We start from the raw sequence: 24,600 nt of genomic DNA, 5'->3' as shown, positions 1-24,600 counted from the left end.
AAATATGTAAAGTACTAAAAGACTCTGATAATCAAATACCAATACCTAAGGTAAAGAGGTTAGGAAAAAAATTTCAATGGAGTACAAGTTGCTGAGCTGGTGATCAACAGTGAGGATTAACTTGTCATACAGACAAGCACAACATTCAGGCTGTATGATTTGGCTCTTGCTACTATGCCTATAACCAGTGAAAGCTTCTGCAATGAATTTCCCAAAGGTGTATGTTCTTTCTCAATCTATATCTTTGCATCTACTATCCCCTCAATTCTCTCCTCCCTTAATTATCCTAGAAAATGCCTATTCAGCTTTTGCAACTAACTTTACACTTGGGTCCCAGAGGAAACATTGCCTGATATTTATCCTTCTACCACAAAACACTTGAGTCACATAGCCCCTGAGACACATCTTTTAGAATAGCAATCAATATATCCAGTAAAGTAGACTTATGTCTAGGTTCTATAAAGTAAGGCAATTTGAGGACAATATTTAATTGATATTATGACTTTAGTATTTAGAATAGCACTTAACACACATGGCTTTCTGATTCTTGAACTTTCCACTGAGTTCTCCCTATTTACATGTTCTAGGCATTAAAAATATATACTTCTGTTTTATATGAAAGCTAGGAAAATAAACTTAAAATCAAATATATAAATAAGTCAATAAGGTATGAGTTTCTTTTCCAAAGCATTGTTACAGATGTTTGGACTGGCATAACTGATCAATGATCTAATTCTTTTATTATGTCCTAATAGTGGAATCCTGATTTAAAATTTCTTTTTTCATCTTTACATAATTATATTTCTCAGTCCTCTATCTGATCTCCTCTCCAGGGCTGGGCTGATTACTGGAGTTTTACTTACAAGTCCAAAGTAGTTAATTAGACTGAGAAAAAGCCTCTTAACTGCTACAAAATAAGTTGTCTAGATAGAGACCCCATAGTTTTCCTTCCATGTATTCTACGGCACATAACATACAAACAATGTTCCAATGGAAGCACAGAATATGAGATACCAGTAACACTAAATTATTATACATATTATGTAAGCTATATTGTATATGTATATGAATTTGATAATACTGAAAGTTAATGTAAGTTATTAAGAAAAAGTAGGGCTTTTTTTAATTAGGAAAAAGTCACCGACTTATATAAAACAGGCCTGTCCTGCAGGGCTTCCATTGACCGAGTTAATACTGGAGATATGTCACATGATTCTTGTGTCAATGTTCTGCATTCACCTGCAAAACAGTTAACATTAGAACTCTAGTTATATTAAAATTAGGTCTTTATTATGTCCACTGTATACCCAGCATCTAAATACTATAAAACGTTCTACATAAAAGAAATACCTGGAAAAAACACAAGAGTATCAGTCAAAAACTAGTTCACACTGTCAATTTATTATATATTATAATAAACTTATAATATATAATTTATATTATAATTTACTCTCTGGTATATCCCAAACCTCTATTTTATTATTACAGAAAAATTACAATTCTAAGGAAACCAATGAACAAATATTCACTGAGTAACTGTCATACACATGGCAATGATTAAGAAGTGAAGGAACAGTACTATAAATATATTACCAGTTCATTCCTTTAGGAGCAATTTTAAACAGTTCACTAAAAATGTTTATATAGATGACTGATGGCAATAAGACTGTAATTTCAAAATAGTTTCTATTTTAAGCTTTTAAAAATCTCTACATCGGGCCCTCCCTGGTGGCGCAGCGGGTTAAAGCACTGCACTGAGAAGCTAAAGCCACTGCAGCATGAGTTCGATTCCTGCCTGCCCCGGAGGTGACCACATGGCGTGGAAGACCTCTCCTGACCCGCCCGCTGCTCCCCTCAGCAGTGGACTTTGTCCATCTGCCTGTTCTGCTCCCCACTCTGTCTCTGGTGAAGCCTCTCGCCGCCCCTGAGCCTCTGGCCTGTACCCCAGTTCTGTATGTACAAATAAATAAATCTTTAAAAAAAAAAATCTCTACATCAACTTTTTTATACTAATTTTATTCATAAAATGCTTTACTTAGTTCCTATTGTGTTCAGAGAACTTGGTGCTTGTTCAGACAAGCTCAGCCTTTTGATAAATGAGGACTTCATCCTAGCGATTTTCCAGCTTGCAGCGACTAAAAGAAGCACACGTGTATGGAATTGTAGGTGTCTTCAGAAGATTCAAGAGTCCCTAGATGTCAGAGGTTCACAGTTTGGATCACTAATGTTAGATGTCATGAGAGCATAAAGAAATCTGAGGCACCAGCTTTGCATTTAAGAAAGAAATCTAACTGAAGAGGTAAGATATGTAAACATGAAAAGGTAAGTAATTAACAATAGTATTGAATACCAAATAAAAATTTCTAAAGGTTATGTTCAGAGATGAGGAAAGTCATTGAGAATTAATGCAGTCTCAGAAACTTCCACGTAGATAGAGAATCTAAATTCTTTGAAGACTGGAATAGGATTAAGATATAAACATGAAAGCCACAAAGCACCCTGAATAAGACTAAATAGTACATATGAAAGACAGAAAAAGAAATAGGTTTTTGGAGATAAAGGATAAATCATCTGAGATAATTAGATTTTCAACAGTACAGGTGTTGCTGGTTAACTGGAGTTAATGATTTCAATTCAATTAATATTTTAATTTCAAACGGTCAGTTGCTAATATCTATTAAAATACCGTGCTCTTTTCCATGTGGTGGCAGCCATCAGGTAAGCCAAAATATATCCAGGAGCTGAGGAAGAAGCAGCAATTCCATGTGATGTGCTTTCTTCTCAGGGTGCCCTGTTAGCAGGCCTGCCAGATGCCACCACTCCACGGCGCCTCTCCCCTATTCTGCTCAATCTAGAGTACACACTGAGTAAGGCCAAGCAAGCTGTTAGATACTGGATTTGTGGGTGCTATGGAGGCTGCAAATGTCCCTTCTAAAGGATGCAACTTATGGCCAGCTTGTCAATCAAGATCCTAAGCAGCTAACATTTGCTGTTGCCGAGGAGAGAGCTGGATGCCACTGTGGGGCTCTGAGAATCTAAACTACTAGTGGGTTGGTGAAGATGTTATGTATAAATATTCTGAGGTTACCTGCATTTATGTAGTCCCTACAATGATCAGAAAAAAAAATCTGACACCCAGTGGATCACAAAACCAGAACATAAGCATAGAGATAATCAATGACTGAAGTCTGCAGGCTGCCAAGCATTGTGGCCTTGGAAAGAGCCACAAGTTCTACCACATTATTGGCATTCTTGCCATGCAGCTTGGAGAGGGTACAATAATCCCCACCCCACCTTACTGCTGAAAAGTAATGTTTGTAACATCCTGACCTAAAAAAAAAACAAAACAACCATGTGCTTTTATTCAATTCTAGTTGTCTTAACTATCTCCTCTGGTTTTAAAAGCTGATTTTGTGAACAAGCTTTTGAAACCACTTAAAATAAAGCTAAAACAAATAAACCAAAGATTCCTAACACCTAGAACCTGTCAGTTATGTTATATGGCTGAAGGGAGTTTACATATGGAAATAAAGTGACAGATCTAAAAATAGGGACATTTTCCCCAGATTACCCAAGTAGGTCCAAAGTAATCATGTTGGCAGATGAGTTAAGTCAGAGATATAAGATGGAAAAAGAGGCAAAACTCAAAACATGGATGAGATTAGATCCACAGTTGCTGGGTTTGAAAATGGAGAAAGAGCCACCAGCCAAAGAATGCAGGCAATCTCTAGAAAATAGGAGAAGGCCTCAATGACAGCCATCAGTAAACTCAGATCTCAGACAGTCCTACAGGCTCAAGGAATTAAATTATGCCAACAAGCTGAATGAGGAAGGAAAGAGATTACTCCTATAATCTCCAGAAATAAATATAGCCCTGCCAAGACTTTCAGTGTGGTAAGAAATATGTCTGATTTTTAAATTACAAAACCAGAATAAATGCATGTTACTTTGAGCAATTAAAAGTTTGTGAAAATTTGTTACAGCAACAAGAGAAAATTGTTGCACAATTTAAAATATAATTATATGTATAACCAGAGAGGTATTCAATTTTAAGATAACTTAAGGCAAATGATTTTTTATTCCTATTAATCAGGCATAGTGCTTAGTCGATGTTCATGACCAAATATAAAGAAAACAGGCTCAAATGTCAGGTTTACTTTAAAAAAAACATATATTTTTTGCTTACTAAGACAAATTATGTTATTAAAAAAAGACCAAATAAAATTAAAGTCAAACACAAATATTCACAAATTTAAACCACATGAAAGAAACCACTTACTTTGAGCCCATCGGTAAAGCCTTTCATAAGCTGTTTCTTGAAGCAAAGCCATCTGTTCCATAATTTCTAAACTAAAAAAATTTTAAACATTTATTGTAATTTAAACTGTGAGCCAATAAGTACACTTTATTTTTTAATTACACAATGATTTGGTTATATCATATTAACTTTTTATCATTTTGTGCAGAAAATTTTTAGTAAATAAATACTGTCAAATTTTAACATCATCATTTAGTTATCTAACTTCTGTTTTACTTTAAAGGGTATTATAATACCCATGCCCGAAGTAACTCCTATTTCACAAAATGTCATCTAGTTTCAACAGGAACTTAGAATGTCTTAAAGATTTTAGAACTAAAAGGGGCAAATGCAATTATGTATTGAAAAGGTTACTTACCCTGCTGTTTGTTGGTTTGTACGTAAGAGAACTTTGACATCATTATGAATTTGTTTTACTCTTCCCAATGCTTTGAAAAAATCCTTTAAAATTAAGAATGTGACTTTAACATTTTATGTTTTCAGGCAAAATTACATTATACTGAGTTGAAGTATCACTAAAAGGAAAACCAAATTCACCTATTCTAATGACTCCTTCCTACACTGATCTTAACTGTACAGGAAGCAGATATTTATTCACATTTTAAAACATAATATTTATTGTCTACTGTGTGCCAGTTGGTGTGCTAACTACCAAAGATACAAAATTTATAAAGGCAAAAATCCCTGTCCTCAAGATTTATACAGGCTTGTGAGAAATACAAACCTAAAGATTAGTATATATGGGGAAAAAATTGTTGTATATTACATATCTTATGTCTTATTTAAGCAGGGCTTATAACTAAAGATGTTTTACATCTGTTCTTGCCCCCACATACAAGAATACAATGCAAAGTTGAACATATAAAAGATGTTCATTAAATATACAGGAGTTAACTGATGCTGAAATCTAGGCTTTTACTCTTTTAGAAAAACATATCAGAGCTTTAGTTTCCAGATAACTGCAATTTGTGTTCTAACCATGAAATAATGGATGTGCTTTCTTACATGAATGAAATTTTAAAAAATCCATCTCCTCCAATACTATACATCAAATAGAGATGTCAAATATTTCAAATGTGACAAATTCCTCAAACTACATGTACATACTACTGTATGTACAAGAACAGTCCTAGTGAGTTTTAGAAATAAGACATCCTACAGAGCTCCCTACATCCTGGTGACTGGTTTCATCCCAACCTAGACTGTAAGATGAACAAATATTGGCATCCGAGACAAGAGCCACTCAGTGAGGCCCTCCCCCATCAAGTTCTCTCCCTGCTCTCAGATCCCAGCACAATGACAACAGGCTTAGGTTTATAGCTCTGATTTCAGAGCCTAAAAGGTTCCTTCCTAGAAAAACAATGTCTACAAGGATGGAAAAAGGAACAAAGCTTTTCTCTGTTCAGCATTTCAAGAGTTTCTATATTTCTAAATCAAGCTGACATTGGTGGCATAGGTTACAAAATCAATGAGATAAAAGAATAAAGGATTATCAAGTGGAGGAAAGACAAAGTTATAAAAGGAAGAATGTGGATATAATACTTTAATGTCATGTAGTAAAACCAGAAAATATCACTTAATTGTGAGGTTATGAAGGAAAAAGAATATATATGTACAGAAGGCTGCAATAGGACCAAAAAAGTCAAAAGCCTTGTATTTTATCATAGAAAATTAACAATGACGGCCCTCCCTGATGGTGCAGCGGGTTAAAGCAAAGCACTAAGAAGCTAAAGCCACTTCCGCATGAGTTCGATTCCCGCCTGCCCCGGAGGTGACCACATGGTGTGGCAGACCTCTCCTGACCCGCCGGCTCCACTCAGCAGTGTACTTCATCCATCTGCCTGTTCTGCTCCCCACTCTGTCTCTGGTGAAGCTTCTCGCCACCCCTGAGCCTCTGGCCTGTACCCCAGTTCTATATGCACAAATAAGTACATCTTTAAAAAAAAATAGTTAACACTGATTATCAAAACATATTCTTTTAAATTATAATTCTAGAATACAAAATTTAAAAAGAAACAATGGCTAACAAAAGACTTAGAGATGGAAAGGGATAAAAAGAGGAGATTTAGGTTTTCCTTGTAACTGTATGCTTTGATTTCTAGAAAAGACACATATGCTTTGAAGAAAACAAAAATTTAAATGAATTAAGGTAATTTACAATATGCCTCTTTGGACACTCTCCATTTGATTAGGATTTCTTCACACAACTCAATATAAATTAAGCAAACACCCAATCAAAATTGAGTGAAACAGACACTGCTCCAAAGAAGAAAAACTTGTGAAAAATGTTCCTCGACATTTAAGGAAATACAAATCAAAACCACAATGAACTACCATCTCACACCTGTGAGAATGAACCATATTTTAAAAGAGCAGAAATAAGAACTTCTGGCAAGGGTAGAGAGAAAAAGGAACCCTTTTACACTGTTGGTTGGAATGTAGACAGGTACAGTCACTATGAAAAGCTGTGTGAACGTTCCTCAAAACACTAAAAATGGATCTGTCATATGACCCAGTTATTCTACTCCTAGGAATCTATCCAAAGAACACAAAAACACTAATTTGAAAGAAAATTTGCCACTCCAGTGCTTATTACAGCATTATTGTTTATAGCAGCAGTTTATAATAGCCAAGATATGGAAATAACCTAAATGCCCAAAACAGATGACTGGATCAAGATGGGGTGTTTATATACACATATATTATTCAGTGATGAAAAAAGAAAAATCATGTTCATGCTGTTCACAGCAACATGGATAGAGCTGGAAAGGGTTATGCTAAGTGAAATAAATCAGAAGGAAAAAGACAAAGTATCAAATGGCTTCACTAATATGTAGAATATGGAGAAACCAAATAAGGGGTCAGATAACCACAGCCCTTTAAAGTTGCCCATGGATCTGAGGCATCCAGGAAGGGAGTGGGAAGGATGAGAACAAGGTAGGGGGAAGAGCATAGGGACTATGATGGAGGAATAAGAGTACGTTGGTGGGGAGAATATGACCACACCTGAGGGAAGAAATCATACACTGTCTAAAAATTTATAATGTAAGACAAAGGTACTTTATTTAAAATTCTGTTCCTCACGCTGTCTCTGGTAAAGCCTCTCACTTCCCCTGCTCCTCTGGCCTGTAACCCAGTTCTGTATACATAAATAAATGACTCTTTAAAAAAATTAAATTACTGGGCCCTCCCTGGTGGCGCAGTGGGTTAAAGCACTGTACTAAGAATCAAAAGCTACTTCCGCATGAGTTCGATCCCCGCCTGCCCTGGAGGAGATCCACATGGCGTGGCAGACCTCTCCTGACCCGCCCGCTGCTCCCCTCAGCAGTGTACTTCGTCTATCTGCCTGTTCTGCTCTCCACTCTGTCTCTGGTGAGGCCTCTCACCCTCCGCATCTCTGGCCTGTACCCCAGTTCTGTATGAATAAATAAATCTTTAAAAAAAAATTAAATTACTTTAAATTAAAATGTGCCTTTAGTTCCATATTTAACAATACTTTTCAATCAAATTTTGATGTAGGAAAATGATGGCTCCAAAAACAGTTATTTCCTTTAACATGCAAATGTGACACTTTAAAGATTTATAAACAGAAAGCAAGATACCTCAGTAATAGGGCCTTCTCTAGTACCTCGGAGAAGACTCATTTCATCAGAAGTTAGCTGGAACTTTGCTAGGAAGGCATCTGCAACTTGTGCTCTGATTTCTAACCTTTGACTACAATGAGAAAAAAGCAATCAAAATCATGCCTGCTATGCACCCATTCAGTGTTAAAACAAATTATACCTCCAACATACTAACTTTTCAAATCAAAGGTTGAAAAATTTTCAACATCTTGGAAAATCTCATTACCACCTCAAATATTAGAAACTTATCAGACATGTAGGTGATAAAATTAGCTGAGAATGCTCTAACTACAATACTTGCACTCAGATAAATTAATCATTCTACAAAAGAAGAGTCATGTTCAAAAAGCGTTCCTGCACTATATATTCTCAACCATACATACATACATATATATATATATATATACTTGAATAGTTCACCTTAAAGTAACAGTTATCTGCATATATCTACTTATATGAGAATTTTTCAAGGCATTAATACAGTACAGCAAAGTAAATGTGCTTTCTCTTCCTTATGATTTTGCCAACATTTTCTTCTCTAGCTTACTTACTATATAAGAATATAGCATACAAAATATGTGTTGACTATATTAGTACTGGTACAGCTTCTGGTCTACAGCAGGTTTAAGTTTTAGAGAAGTCAAACATTATACATGAATTTTCAATGTGCAGGGGTTGGTGTCCCTAACCCCTATTGTCTTCAAGGATCAAGAGTACACAATACAAAAATTCATGTCTATTGTTTATTTTTAGGTTAAAAATAGAAGTCAAAAACTCCTATACTAGTCCATGAATGTTCCTTCTCCATTTCTGTCTCTTCCACCTTTCTGCATGTTGTGGTCACTAAAAAAAAATTTCTCCTAATATATTGTATGACAGTGGCCCACCTGACTAATTGACAGCTAGGAAAGGGCACAATGGCCTGGAATGCATGCTGCCAGAACCACTGAGCAGGATCACCACCTCAAGCCCACATCAGGAACTGAGCAGAAACACAACATTCTCGCTTCTAGATCTTAGATTTGAAACTATACAAATAAAATTTCAAGTGTTTTCACTTAGTAGGTTCAAGAGTAATAATATTCTACAATCTAACAATATTCAAAGGAAAGTAAGCAAAGATAAGCATTAACACTATTTGTACAGATAGCCTAGTGTGCCTGTCTCTCGTTTGTCTAAGAGGTATGTGAGGCTCTAAATCCACACAGTCAAATGTTCCTGGTGAAAAATAGAGAAACTTATAAACAAAAAGTCCTCCAGGTGGCAGTAAAATTCTGACTCTCTCAAATGACAAAATATATCACTTAATCAAATCTATTCAGCTAAATGACAAGTGTCCTTAATTTTCTTATTACTGACACAAAAGTTATAATAGGCTTTGTTGTGTACTCTGAGTTTAGTAAAGCTCCAACAGTTATGTAGAATTTTAAATAATTATAAAAGTCTTTAAGACAATATAAATTAATCATTTCAACTAATGTATTTTTTGAGCTTCTTTTTGATCTATTTTTAAAATCAATATATTAGGCACAAATAAAATTAGTCTCAACAGTTTCATTTGGTTTTCACCAAACAATATTACAATAGTATTACTTATATTTGTCATACCCTTTGTCTTTAAGAGTCATTCCAAATAACAAGGTTGACAGTATTTAAAAGTAAATCCATGAAATAAAGACTTCAAAGCAATCTGTGTTAAAAAAAGATTGAGTCCAAAAATTTTTGACAATGGCCACAACTGCTAAAACAAAGGCTTGATATCTCAACATGACACCTCTTAGTGATGAAATAAATTCTAGTATATTTTTAAAATCACATTACTTTTTATCATATACATTTTTCCCAAGAAAATTTTCACATCCAGTCTGGCAGAAAGCTAGAAGTGTCACAGAATGACATTAACAAGGACCTACAATATCTAAGGCCCAAGTCAGAGCCTAGTGCAATAAACAGTGTATCTCATACAGATCTTGTTCTCACCTGACAATACCATTGAAATATGCTATCTTTTAGAGGGTTTTAAATCTAAATAAAAATTAGATAAAATAAATGTTAAAAAACATAAATGGTTATTATAAATTATAACTTCTAAGTATTTGAGATGTGTTCATGTTATTAGATTTTTATTTGTTAAATAGAGCACATACACAGCATAATTCGAGCAGGGAAGGAATATGAGGATGATCATCATGTTTAGGATATACATGAGCTATAAGTATACTAACAAAATGCTCTAGAAGATACAGGTAAAAAGTTGTAGAGGGCCCTCCCTGGTGGTGCAGCAGGTTAAAACACAGCACTAAGAAGTTAAAGTCACTTCAACATGAGTTCAATCCCAGCCCCAGAGGTGATCCACATGGCCTGCCAGACCATGACCCGCCCACTGTTACCCTTGGCAGTGTATTTCAGTAGATCTGCCTGTTCTGCTCCCCACTCTGTCTCTGGTGAATCCTCTCACTGTCCCTGCACCTCTGACCTCTACCCCAGTTTTGTATGAATAAATAAATCTTCAAAAAAAAAAAAAAGTTGTAGGAATAAATGTATAGTAACTCCCATTTATTAAAAAAAAAAGGTACATACTGAATTTTCAGGTTGACAAGGACATACTAAAATAGACTTTCTCATATACTGCTGATGGAAATGTAAACTAGTATAACCTTTTTGGAAAGAAATCTAGACAATATTTACCAGAATATTTTTTAGAGTTTCTACCATTTCATTCATCTACTAGAACTATTTTCCTATGGAAATAATCTGAAATACCCATAATGATTTAAAAAACATTTATCAGACCATTATTTTTCATAATGAAAATATGAAAATGCATAATTTAAGAATATTTAAAGATAGGTTAATACACAAGAAAAGATATAATGTCAACTATTATGGAACATCACACTCCAACTAAAGACAGAAAACACATAAAAGTTAAGGAAAAAATAACTTTGTGTACATACTCTAGGAAGAAAACACACCAAAATGTTAACAGAAATTATGTCTATGTGGTGAAGTTATATCTGACTTTTCTTTATTTAAATGTCAAACACATAAATGAGGAAGGAAGGAAAAATAAAGAAGATATGACACTCTCCTGTCTTATCCTAAAATTTTATTAGACAAAGAACATATATCACATAATGCTTCTGTGATGTTTAAAAAAAATCTGTTTAAATATGTTTAAAAATTTGATTTTTGTGCGCCCAACTTTAAAACCTGCATTAAAGTAGTTTAACACAAATAACACAATTAAAATTTAAAATACTGAGAAACAAACCGAAAAGATGAGAAATGAATGTAACTGAGGAAAGCTATTACAATTAATAACACAAAATAGCCTAAGCTTCCTGTCACCAAAATCAACAAAGAAATTAGATGCTCTTTTTCTAACAAAAGGGGAAAAGGATGGGGTGGTAAAATTTCTTGAGGTCAAGTTGACAACAGGAAATTGATGTTCTGCACCTTATGCACTGAATGCTTACAACAACCCTGTGACATAGATACAATTCCCTTCTTTCTAAATGTGGAAATTTAAGCTGGAGAGATTAAAAAATAATATGTACAAAATTAAAAATCCAATGCAATCTTACCCAAGATTTAAATAACAATTAGGGATTTGGTCTTCTAAGTCTACATCCTTTATACTTTCAACATCCTACTTCAAAAAGAAACATAAACATTCACCAGAAACTATTTTCCAAGTTCAGACAAAAATTTGACTTTGTGGGCTTTTAAAAGAGCTAATAAAATATGTCATGAGTAGTGACTTCAGTAGACTTAAAATCATGGAAGTATATTCAAGTCTCTGGTGAATCCTCTCACTGTCCCTGCACCTGTGACCTCTACCCCAGTTTTGTATGAATAAATAAATCTTCAATCATTATTGAAACTCATTATTGAAACTCATCTCCTATCAGTTAAACATCAGGGGACATGCTAAGTTGCAGTTATGTGGAGACAAGTCTACACTGAGCTTTTCCTATTACAGTTATCACAGTGACTGACCTCTTCTAACCCAGTTGGAAAAATATTTAAGTTATCAATCCAATTGTCTGAATAAGAATATCATATTATCCAAACAAGCCCAGAACACTTTTACCTCTAAAGCTAATTCCTTATTTAACAGTTTCTTCTTAAAAAGAAAAGGTATTATATTTCAAAATGGAAAACAACTCTCTGTCATCTTCTAGAGCCCGTCATCATAATTTCTGCTACATAATTTTCCTAAAATACCTTCACACAAATGTTCACTTGGCACACTATATAGACAGCTCTTGAGATGCTAGAATGTCAGAAGTTTACACTTCCCAAAACAAACCAGGCCAAAATACTTTCATATGTTTACTAAAATAATGAATATAAACAACACTGTTTAAATAGTTTTGAGAATATATTTATTGAGACAATGTTGTGATACTGCCCCCTATATAGATATTAATTAGGGACTCATATACAAGCCCCAACTCAATGTTTATTTTTCAACTTTTATTTATGTTTCTTTTTTTGATATTAGGATAGTAGCATTCTATTGATTCATTCTAAATCATATATTAAGATATTTATTGAATCTATAGTGTGTTATGTATGCACTTACTAAAAATCATAAAACATCTAGATTTTTTTAAGCAATAATTTTTAATTTCACAGCCAACAGTAAGAAATATTTCAAACACTCCAAAGAGTGAATTTTCTCTTACCCCCAATTTCTCAACTCCTAAACTATTACTTTAAGTTATTTTACTCTTGGATAATAACTTAGAATTTTATATGTTGTACAAATTTAGAATCATGCTTATTAATGTGCTTTGCCTTTAATTTGGCCAAGTTCTCTTTACATCTAATTTCCAAATTAATGAAGAGGTGACATAAGAAAAACTAACCTTTCAGCTTGAAGTTTAGTGGTTTTTACTATCAAATCTTGAGTCTGTTCCTTTGCAGCCTGAAATGATAAACATATGTAATATCAGTGCATTTCACTTACTAGAATTCACTCTTCTAGCAAATGAATATCATATTCTGACACTTAACAGTTTAGTAGAGGTCAAATATTGAAATAGATGATTCAAAGCTCATATACTACCTTTAATAAGAGAAACTGTCAAGAATTCTTAATACACACATAATGCTAATGATTACAATAAAGAAAATATCAGGTACTGGGTAGAGTATTTAAAATAGTCCATGGTGCTTTTTAGTGAAACAAAATCATTGGAAGTTAAGGCTGACTTGAATTATAGGCATGTTTAGTTATCATGAGACCTCTCACAGAGTTGTAAGTCACTGAAAGGCTGGTGTGAAACTCAATAGAAATGTCCAGATGGAGGCAAACACTGAAAGTTATAAAATAAGGTTTTGGTGTTGATTAGAGATAGCCCGGTCCAATGGACAAAAGGCTGACCAAGTTTCATACTAACCAATCTTCACTTCCCCAAATCAGAGCTGAAAGTACCAGAAATGAAAACTTGACAAATAGGTATTCTATCCAAAGACTAGACAAGTATTTATAAAGTGGACTGAAACAAGATTAATGTATTCAAGACCTGAACTGAGGAACACATCAAAAATAAGGCAGTAACAATGAAACCACAATGGCTCTACACTGTTCATAGCACTGAAAGGAGAAATAAGCAGTTGTGAGGTGCATACACACAAAGGTTCCATGCCTTGAAGAGATATTGACTGAGCCTGAGTTGGGTATAAAGAAGACCATTAGAATGCAGAAATTATCAAGTGGAGAGTCGGTCTGGTAATGAGAGGATACCAGTACAAACACATGAAGATACTGGGTGACTCACACTGAATATTATAATACAGAGCCTCTAGGTTATTAAAGACTGAGTTCTCCTACACACTCTAGATTGTCAACTGAACTTGACATTCTGTCTTAATGATTCATAAGCAACCTACAAATAGCAAAGCCTCACTGCCATTCAAGTGAAGGTATTTTAGTCTGTGTTTCCTGCAACTAAATAATTTGACTAGCAAACAGTGGCTTTTTAAGAAAACAGATTTGAGCCAAGATAATTCAGATCACAAACTTTTAAGGAAGGGAGCTCTTCATGATGGTTCCCACAGTACTTTCTAAAACGGTTATTCTTTAAATCCAGTATATGGATTTAAAAGCATAGCTTTCCTAATGCCATTTTGTTTTAAAGTTCCACTTTCCAAACTTATTCTTTCCTTGCAAAAATTTTTAAAATGTTTCTCCTCAATTTTAAAATAGAAAAATTATATCTTAATATTTGTGAAAAATGTTTCCCAAAATCATCATGAAAAAGTTCTTAGTAGAATTTTAGTCAGTCATTATTAAATTAAAGGTATATCTCACAAACAACTATACCTATCAATCAATGAAATAATTTAGAGCAATGTTACACAGTAAATTTTTACATACATATTCTACCCATTTTCCCTGTGGGAACCACCATGAAGACCTTCCTTCCTTAGAAGTTAGTCATCTGAATTATTTTGGTTCAAACCTGTTTTCTTAAATACCTACTATTTGTGCTAGTCAAATAATTTAGTTGCAAGGAACCCAGACTAAAATATCTTCATTTATATATGTCACGGTAATGATTCCAAATGAGATTTAATAACATTAGCAAAAATTATTATCCTCAAACAATTTCTAGTCATATTATCTTAAATATTAAGGGTGATTATTTTTCATTAAATATCTTTAAATGTAGTTTAATAAAGCAAGCCAAAGTGATAAAACACAGCATACAAAGTTGTTGATTAAACTTTTATATGTTTTCATAATAATTTCTAAAATATTGCCAGCACAAGGCATTTTAGGAATCTTAATTAAACTTGTCCTTATAATATCCTATAATAAAAAAAGGTATGGTAGAGGGTACCACTGTAAGAAATATTTTTCTTTATGACTGAATAAACTGAAAACATTATTCTAGAGTTAAAGCATAAGTAGCTTCTACTACGATTCCAGTAACACTTACATGCAAGTAAATTAGTGCCAAGAGACAAGATTTTCATAATCACAGATCTAATCCTTACTGATCAAAGAATCAAAATGAATATAAATATTAGAGAGTAAAAGTTAATTTAAAATAATAATTTAAAAAGCTATGAGGGATTTCTTTGCAAGTGATGAAAATGTTCTATGATATACCTTAGAACATTATTGGTGGTTATTTCACAATCACAAGTATATAAAACTGTCAAAATGCATCAATTTATATGATTCAAATAGATGCAGTTTATTATTATGCATAAATTATTCCTTAATAAATATGAAAAAAGGCCCATGTCATTACAGGAAAATAATACACTCAGGGAAGAAGGAGTTATATAATGACAAAATGAAACAGACTGAAAATACTTAATAAGTTGCTAGCATGAAGAATAAAAGCACTGTGATTTTTTTTATACTTAAAGATAATGAATAGGAATATAATGAGAGTTAAAAAATAAGAGGTACCTGAGTAATCCAATATATATATATAAAATATTACAAAATAAATGTGAGTATAATATAGAAAAATCTAATAGTGTGTAGTTTGAGAAAAGACATTAAATCAAAGAAACTAAACGATGAGAAAAGGAAGTAAAAAAGTTAAAAAATTGTCAATCACTAAGCAATAAAAATAATGTTTATAAAATACTGTGAAACTGCAATAATAATTAGCAAAAATTACATGATTATTTAAGTATTATAAAATTAACAGGGATATTAAGATTTTCAAATGAATATACCAATAATGTTTGATAATAAGAATACAAAAATTTAGACAAGACTTGAAAAGGCAAAATTTTAGAGAAACAGGAAATTGATTAGTTCTACTGAGAAACCAGCCAGTAGCCAATGGTGAGGAATGTGGAATGTGCATGATTAATAATTCTCCATAGAATTACTGTAGCTGTCAAGAGTTTCAGGAGAATCTTAGAGCCACAGTTTGAAATAAAAATGTGAAGGTAGTAGACATAATTATAGCTGACTCTTAGGAAGAAATTATTCGATTCATTATTCAAAATTACATGAAAGAAGGTAATTAAGTGAAAAATTAATTCTATGGCCAAACTGGGGGTTCAAAACTCTTTGTTGAGTATGAATCATAATGAAGTTGCGCTTTATCAGGCATAGCTTTCAGTTTGGACTTATTCCTAAGGTTTCCCACTAAAGAATTCATTTCTGCCGTATTAATGTGATAGTACAGAATTGAAAGGTTTATAAAAATTCTACACAGCTAGCTCTGTACTGGCTAACTCAAAATAGAAAGGTTTCTGGAGTTAACTAAGCAATATTATTAAACTATCATACAAAGAAACACAGAGATTTTAAGTTAAAAAAAAAAATCAGCGTATTTATATTTAAGCTTCCTACAGGGCATATTAGATAACTATACATTTTGTACAATTACCTAACAATTTTTTAATGCTTCCATTATGCTAAAACCCAGCCATCAATCAGTACCTGGAGGCGATTTGTCATATCTTGACAACAACTGCTCATTGCTTGAACATCCTCATTTATACTTTCAAGCTCCTAAAAAAGAGAACAGTAAATTGAGTACTATATGTTTCTCTTTTATTAACCAAATCCTTACTTTTATTCCACAAAAAGTTTTGCCAAAGCATGACAAAGATCTGGTAAGGCTAGAACTAACTGAAATGAGTAACTTCTAATACTAGAAAAGATTTAAAAATAAAACAAAACCCAGTGTATTCTTTTTAGAGGGTATGACAATAGGAAAACAGCAATGTTTTTAAAATGAGTAATTTTTATTTAGGGATTCTAGCATGAAAATTTCATCCTAACAAGCTAATCCATGGAATTAATCCAAAATATCTATGGATATACTGAGGATATGTGTATGTGTATTTATGTGTATGTGTGTTTACTGGTATGGGAAGATACTATATAAAGTTTAAAAAAGGGTTATGACAATGCAAGTAATGTCTTCCCATTTTTAAGAAAAATAAAATGTGTGTGTGTGTACATGTATACCTGCACACAGAACATAAAGAAGGCCATACAACAAAATACTGACAATTCTGGGTGACAGAATCACAACAGTTCTATTTCTGCTTTTATTTTTTAAATCTTTTCTAATGAATTATTTAACTTTCAATGAATAAAAACAAATTTGATAGCTTAACAGACAGTATTGCTTCCTCCTCTCTCGTCATCTACATATTAGAACATACCCAAATTGGTAACTTTCTCAGTAATGTTCTTTCCCTGTCATCTTCAGTATCCTCCATATATCTATGTATTTAATTAATGCATACATCTTATCTATTTCATTTTTGCTACCCAAACAGCTTAGACTTCAGTTCAGGTTAACTGTTAGTTCTGCGTGTATTCTAACAGGTCTCCCTGACTCTACCTTTTTTTACTAAACTTACATCCTCTATCTTTTACTGAACCAATCTCTTAACTATGAAAAAACATCAAAATATCATATTTAGTTTCATACTGTACTATCATCTCCCTTTTCCCAATTCAGGGTTATACCACAAAAAAATGTGATGTAGCAAAGTTTCAGGAGTGGACAAGATCTAACTGTAGTCACTTTCAGCATAAAACTTAAGACTTTCAAGCAGAACATGACACTTTTATGAAGGGGGAGGCCAAACAGAGGGCAAGGGATTTAAAAAAAAAAGCTGAGCAGGACTGTACACAAAATGTGAGGATTAAGCAGTTAGAAAATCACTTATAACAACATCAGCATAAATTTTAGTTCTAGAATTAAGGTATTTTTTTCTTCTCTACTTTGAATTATAAAAAATCATAGCACCAGATATTTTCTCTACATTTTACTAGAAAGGGATACAAATCAAATTATTAAACTAAATCCTACTGTAGATGAATAGTATTTATAAGCTTGCTTTCAAAGTATCAATATCAACAATAGCAAATACACAAGCAACTTAACCTCACCATTCCTTTAAATCTCAGTATAATCAGAACCGCACTATGATATAGTCTGCCAGCTAAGACAACAATAATTTCTACTAATAGTTACAACAGCATAATAAACCTAATTTGATTTGTGAAATAACAGAAATTAACATTTCTTATTATATATGCACAATGGCAATTCAGGGACCTTTCCATAGTTTGTAAAATGTTTATTTGAATATGGAGTAAGCCATTTTTCCCAAGTAAAATCATAGGTGTAGAATACAATAAAATGTTAACTTAAAAAAATTATAGAAAATTTTCAAAACATATCCAAAAGTTGAGTTAATAAGAATGTCTATCTATAAATATTCAACTTCAACAATGAACTCATGATCAATCTTTCTCTTAATTTTAATATCTAGTTGGTGTTGAAGTGTCCTCTTTTTTTTTTTCTTTACTAATTTGTTCAAGTTGGGAACTGAATAAGATTTACAAACAGAAATTGCTTGGTACTTTTCATATTTTTTTTATCTATAGATGCTCACATATGCCTATTTCTCTTTATCTTTACAGCTCAGTTGCTTTACATTTCCCAACATTCAGATTTTGCTCACTGCATTTTTATGTCTGGGATTAATAAAAGACTCAATTTATAGTTACTATAAATGGCAGTTAGATCTAGAAGTTTAATTATACTGATTCAATTTTCTGGCAAAAATTCTTCCTATGTGGTGTTGTATACTTATGAAACACAAACATGGCTGCTTCTCTTTTTGTGAGACAAGGAGCTAGTGATGACAAATTGCTAAATTAGTAGTGTTCAACCAGAGCAAGCTGACCCCAAAGGGGGTGTTTGGCAAAGTCTGGAGATCTTTTTGGTTGGAACAAGGTGTGACTGATTTTTAACGGACAGAGGCCTAAAATGATGCTGAACATCCTTATAGCAGAAGACAACACTCAACAAATACCTGACCATCAATAACAAACTTGCTAATGTTGAGAAATCCTGAATAATAAATAAATCCCACAGATTTCATAAAATATACTATAATTTCTTCTTCATTGATTAGGTAGACTATTTCCATAAAGAGGTTAGTCTTAACAACAATATGTAGTTGATACAAAACATTAAGATAAATACTCAACTCTTTCCTTTTGTTCGGGTGTCAAAATAAGTTGGTTCCTTTACATCCACCAATGACTTGGATATTAACTTAAAATCAGGGAAGATACTTTATGGTTTTCAGTATAATTAAATTCATGGACTTAAAGCATCTTTGAGGTGTTTCAGTTCATAGTTATTCTTATTGATTATTGATGCTCAACTCATCCTAATTTTTGCCCAGTAGAGGCCACTCCAAGTTAGCTCCAGAGTCCTTCTGATACTTTCCCAACAGTCTTGTGTGTATGTGTATCTTGCTTTCTAAAATTGACAAGATTGTCAGTCGGAAATGGTGTTGAAAGACCCCAATATGGGTACTACTACTATCTCTTTCTATTTTTGTGAAAACCATCAATCTTCCCTTCAATCTCCCAACTGCTAGCCTTCAGTCAATGAAATCGTAGTCATTCAAACTACTGCTTTATTAAGTATTCACTGAAACCATACACAACATTTCTACACAGCTTACACAGCAATTTAACTATGTAATATTATTTATAGTAGCATATTAACAAAGTATTACATAACTAAATATAACACAATAAATTTCATTTATCCTATGATGAATATTTTTTCATTCAAGTACACTCACTTTATGCATTAAAGTAACTGATCTCAGTTAATCTGAAAATTTTATAATTTAGGTATAGCAAAGTAACTCAATCTTAGTTAATTTCTAGTGGAGAAGTGGGCATCCAAGGAAGCTTTATTCCATGAAGGGCTATTTCTATTTAACAACCATTCAGTGAAATATATTGGCTTCTTTTTGTTGTTGTTAAAAAGCTAAAATTCAGCCCTCCTTGGTGGCACAGGGGGTTAAAGCACAGCACTAAGAAGCTAAAGCCACTTCAGCATGAGATCAATCCTGCCCTGGAGGTGATCCGCATGACATGGCAGACCTCTCCTGACCTGCCCACACCTCCCCTCAGCAGGGTACTTAGTGATCTGCCTGTTCTGCTCCCCACTCTGTCTCTGGTGAATCCCTTCACTGCCCCTGTGCCTTTGGTCTATACCCCAGTCCTGTATGCATAAATAAATAAATCTTTAAAAAAAAAAAAAAACCTTAAATTTCTAAAGGAAATGCCTGAAACAAATGTTAACAAACTTCTAAAAGGCAGCATTAGTGGGAGTCACAGATTCAGAAATTATATAAATTTAAAACAGACTGAGATGCTTCTGCATTAAGTAAATTTTCAATTTCTATTCATAAAAGCACTTAACACAGAGCCAGGCACACAGTAAACTCATTTTAATAGTAAAGGATAATGAAAAGAATTTACATACTTCCTTCACCTCCTTGAAAATGCTTACAAAATCTTCATTGATGGCTAAACTTCGGCGTTCGATATCGCCACGTAAATTTCTTCGAGTGCGCAAACTATTCTCAACAAAAAAGGTTGAAAGTGCCTTGAGAGCTTCCAACATCTCCTATTCAATTGATAAAAGAAAATCACTGGCATCAATTTTCAAATATTTCACCAAAATTTAATGACATCATTTTCAGATCTATTTTTTCCTTTAAATAATCAGAAAATTATTGAAGACCCTCACATTATTGAACAGTATGCCTATTTCCAAAACACAGCAGGGATATACTTACTTGTATTACATATATATGTGTTATACACACAAGACTATTTTCTATAGAATAGGCTAGTACTGCAAAGACTGGAAATAAATGTCCATCTAAAGATAACTAATTAAAGAAATTATGCTAGATTCATTTTTTAAAAGTGGAAATTCTTTACATGTTTAGATAATATGAAATTTAAGACACAGTAAAATAGCAAGGTATAGAAATACCTACAGCACCAACTGTTATAAAAAGGACTGTACAAAGTATTTTTACTAGCATGTACAATGCTATTACAAGCATTTTAATACATAAAATATCTCTGGAAATCCTTCAAGAAATGAGAATACAAGAAATGAGTATTCAGCTTCCAGGCAAAGAACTGAATAGAACTAGAAGCAGAAATTTTAGGAATTCTAAGGTGACTTCTGAACTTTGTCTGAGTGGGAGGAAAGAAGACTCCATCAGAGCAACACTTTTTAGAGAAAGGGAAACAGCCAGTACAAACCCTAACACAGCCAATGTCTAGTGTGACTGAAGCTACATATAAACAAGTGGAAGTTTTAAGCAAAGGAGTAAAACACCACATTTTGTAGGTTAGCTTATTCTAACTTTGTGAAAAGAATGGTTGGCAGAAGGGAACAGAAAAGAAGCATGTAAGGGGAAATTAAAATAATCCAGCAACATTTGACAATGGCCTTGATCAAGATGGTAGAACTACAGATAAAGAGCTATTCCAAAAAGAAAATGTTTTACGGTAGAGCCTACAGAATTTGATTGGATGTACAGTGTTTAAAAAAATATACATCTTGCTTCCCTGGTGTAAATGTGATGTTCTTTATTAATACTAAAGAAAAATCAAATGTTCTGGTCATGAGAAGTTTTATGATGTCTATATAGAGGTATCACACAGGCTATTGATTGTACAAATGTGGATCTTAACAGATGTCAGAACAAAGTTATATACTTGAAAATCCTATTTTCTGTGTAAAACCATGAAAACAAGTGAATCCTCCTGCAAAGAGAAAAGGAGTAGAAGAGAGCAGAGGACCAAGCCTAAGACAACCAAAAGTACCCTACATCCTACCATTATAAATCGCTATACCTAAACTAACAAATAATTCTAACAGTCTTGTCCTTTTTATGTCCCTTCAACAATGTTATCCTGAAATATTGCCTGGATTGAGGAAAACAGTAAAGTTATTTAAATGCAATTTAAAATTTAGGATAAAGCAAATATGTCTTTAGAACTATAAATATTTATTGTACAAAAAATAAAAATAAAGCCATATCTTTTTGACTATAGCCTTGAAATGTGCTGGGATCTGGCTTACAGGAGTAGTCAGTAAATGCTGAAATCACACACTCAGATGCAAATTAACTCAGGAGTTACTAGTTTATGATTTAACCTAGTTACACTCTCTCCATCCCTTACTTTTCTCACAGGTAATAACTTCTCAATTTACCATTGCATTCAATGAGATAACAAATGTCAATATTAGTCACATTAAACACTTAATAAATTGTACGATAAGACTACATTCACTAAAAACAGTAACTACCAAGCCCTGTACCGAGCACTTCACCTGGATTCTCTCATTAAATCCTCACAACAATCTTAGGGAAGTTACTAAGCCTGGTCCCAATTTAGAAGCGATGAAGATTAAACTTATTAAATGACTTAAATCATAATGTACCAGTATGATGGCTATTTATAATAAGTGGTGGTCCCAGAACCTATCTTTCTCCTGTTATAATGCTATGTTTATACACAAAGTCTCACTAACAGCTTATTTTCAGTTACCTGCAAATTTAACTGTCAAGTTGTCATTTTCGAATGTATGTCTTTATGCTATATTGCCATGACCAATTTACCTAGTGACCCGGTAATGCAGAGGTAATGCAAGACCCGGTAATACAGGAACTGTAGAGATCAAGCTAAGTTTCAGGTGGTACTTGAGAAAGGATATGCACAGTTTATCTCCTCAAGAAATACAGCTCAGCCCCCAAATCGTAGACAGTGCTCACCTAATAACAAAAACTAATAGCCATCATTTCATTTAGTCACGAGCAGGTAGATACTCTTGCGCTCCAAATATTCTTTGTTGATTTCACTTGTCAATGGAAATGGTCAATTACGCCCACCCCAGTTCACCTGTTCCTCCTCACGCCGATTCGCGCCGCCCTCTTCTGCAGTGCTCTTTTGCGCCAGTTCTCTCTCATCCCACCCCGACCTTACCTCTCCCGTGTCCCCAGCACAGAATGCCAAACACGTCGGGCGGTGGGGGTTCCACCGTTTGTTCCCGGATCCACAGACTTTCAAGAGCCTTAGAGCTAGCACCCAGGAAAACTCGTCGCTTTCCCATGGGTTGCAAGGTGTCCCCCTCACCAGCGCAGGCAGAACAGCGGATCCTGCGGGTCTGGGGTCCCATTCACTGCAGCGCCGAGGGCTTTGGTACCCCGCGCCCCACAAATGCGGCCCCTAGTCCGGCCAAAGCCCGAGACGACGTGGGAACTCCGGCTCCTACCAACCGCGGTTACCTTGTCGTTGTCCAGCCGCGTTTCCAAGATCTTATGCAGCTTCCGCGACAGCGGGTTGTTGGTCTGCGCCGAGGTCCCTCCAGCCCCATTGTTTTGGCTGTTGGCAGCCCCGCTCGGCGGCACTGTGACTACTTGCCCGCTGCCCTCAGCCATAGCGCCGCTCGCCCCGCCTCCGGCTTCAAAGCCGCCACCTCAACCCTAGACGAAGAGCGCCGGCACCGCGAGAACTGCGCATGTGCATAAGAAGTCGCGCGTGCGCCCTGGTCCTCTGAAGACACGCCCCTCGGCCAGACTCCAGGAAGCGGGAGGAGGAGCCAGACTCAGGCTGGTGGGAGGAGACTAAAGCAAGAATGTGCTATCTGTTTTGAAATTCCAGTCACTTTTAGAGCTTGGAGACTAAGGTTTATAGAATTTCAAGGACTTTCGAAATCATGAATGTATGAAAGCGTGAGTTAAGCATAAATAAAATAAACTGAGTCCTGCTTCTGACATACACGTTCAGTCAAAGGCTAATAAAATTCACTTTATCAAATGTACGCTTTTGGAAAATATTGATTGCAGGCTTGCTATGTGCCAGGTACTCTAGCAGGCATTGAGAGATCTGTGTAACATATCTGAGACAAGGGTTAATCAGTGTTCTTGGGAGAAAATGAAAAAAAGGGGGTGAGAATAAGGAAGAGAACTGCCTATTGCACCCAGTGTGGAAGGAGTTGCCATTTACCCAACCTTGGGGAAAAATCTTTTTCAGGTTGTTCAAACTACAAGTGTGAAGGGTAACAAGGCCGAATTTAACTATTCCACAAATTGTCCAAAGTCAGTATAGCTACAGAGTAACTCAAGATGAAAAATGAATTCCCAGGAAAGGCTGAATGACAGATTTTGTATTTTTTTTTTTCTCTTCTCGTTTTTTCTTTCTCTTCTCCCTAGTGGCACAAAGGTTAAAGCACAGCACTATGAAGCTATCTGCAGCCACTGCAGCATAGAGTTCCATTCCCTGCCAGGGAGGTGACCCATTTGGTGTGGCAGACCTCTCCTGACCCACCTACTGTTTCCTCTCAGCAGTGTATTTTAGTAGATGCAGCTGTTCTGTTCTCCGCTGTCTCTGGTGAGTCCTCTCACCCCCTGTGCCTCTGGCTTGTACTCCAGTTACTTGTATTTGTATGCATAAAATAAATAAATCTTTAAAAAAAAAAATTCCTTACAAAAAAATTCATCCCTACGGTGATAAGCAAAGACTAGCAAAAAAAAAAAAACCTCAAAAGACACAACATCCAAGTATGAATTTAGTAAGTGCTAGTGAGGAAACAAGACTTAAATAAAACGACACATTGCACTCAGCAAGAACATTCAAGTTGGTAAAGATACCATTTCTCTTTAACATATTAAACTGGAAAATGTCAGACTGACCTGTTGATTAGCTGAAGTTGGGACATAGCCTACAGACTCAAAAGTTTCAGGGATCGCTCATAAGCATCCTCAAGGCCACATGCACCTAAACTCATGCATTCCCAGATGACT

The 24,600-nt window shown here is 34.4% G+C and overlaps 1 protein-coding gene across 1 annotated transcript in view; it reads right to left on the bottom strand.

Moving 5' to 3' along the window:
* Positions 1–23,341, bottom strand: part of COG6 (component of oligomeric golgi complex 6) — a 66,758-nt gene extending 43,417 nt beyond the window's left edge. Inside the window, exons 1-8 of the mRNA XM_004680228.2 lie at positions 23,083–23,341; positions 20,253–20,396; positions 16,373–16,444; positions 12,819–12,877; positions 7,921–8,032; positions 4,677–4,759; positions 4,280–4,350; positions 1,146–1,239 (exon numbers count right to left, since the gene is read on the bottom strand). Of these exons, the coding sequence (XP_004680285.1) occupies positions 1,146–1,239; positions 4,280–4,350; positions 4,677–4,759; positions 7,921–8,032; positions 12,819–12,877; positions 16,373–16,444; positions 20,253–20,396; positions 23,083–23,235 (788 nt within the window). The 5' untranslated portion in view covers positions 23,236–23,341. The remainder of the gene's footprint in view (positions 1–1,145; positions 1,240–4,279; positions 4,351–4,676; positions 4,760–7,920; positions 8,033–12,818; positions 12,878–16,372; positions 16,445–20,252; positions 20,397–23,082) is intronic.
* Positions 23,342–24,600: the final 1,259 nt, after the last annotated feature.

This window comes from Condylura cristata, unplaced genomic scaffold (genome assembly GCF_000260355.1).
Source record: "Condylura cristata isolate star-nosed mole 26May11 unplaced genomic scaffold, ConCri1.0 scaffold00010, whole genome shotgun sequence".
NCBI lineage: Eukaryota > Metazoa > Chordata > Mammalia > Eulipotyphla > Talpidae > Condylura > Condylura cristata.
Note: the sequence above shows the minus strand (reverse complement) of the source record. Positions and strands in the feature narration are given on the sequence as shown.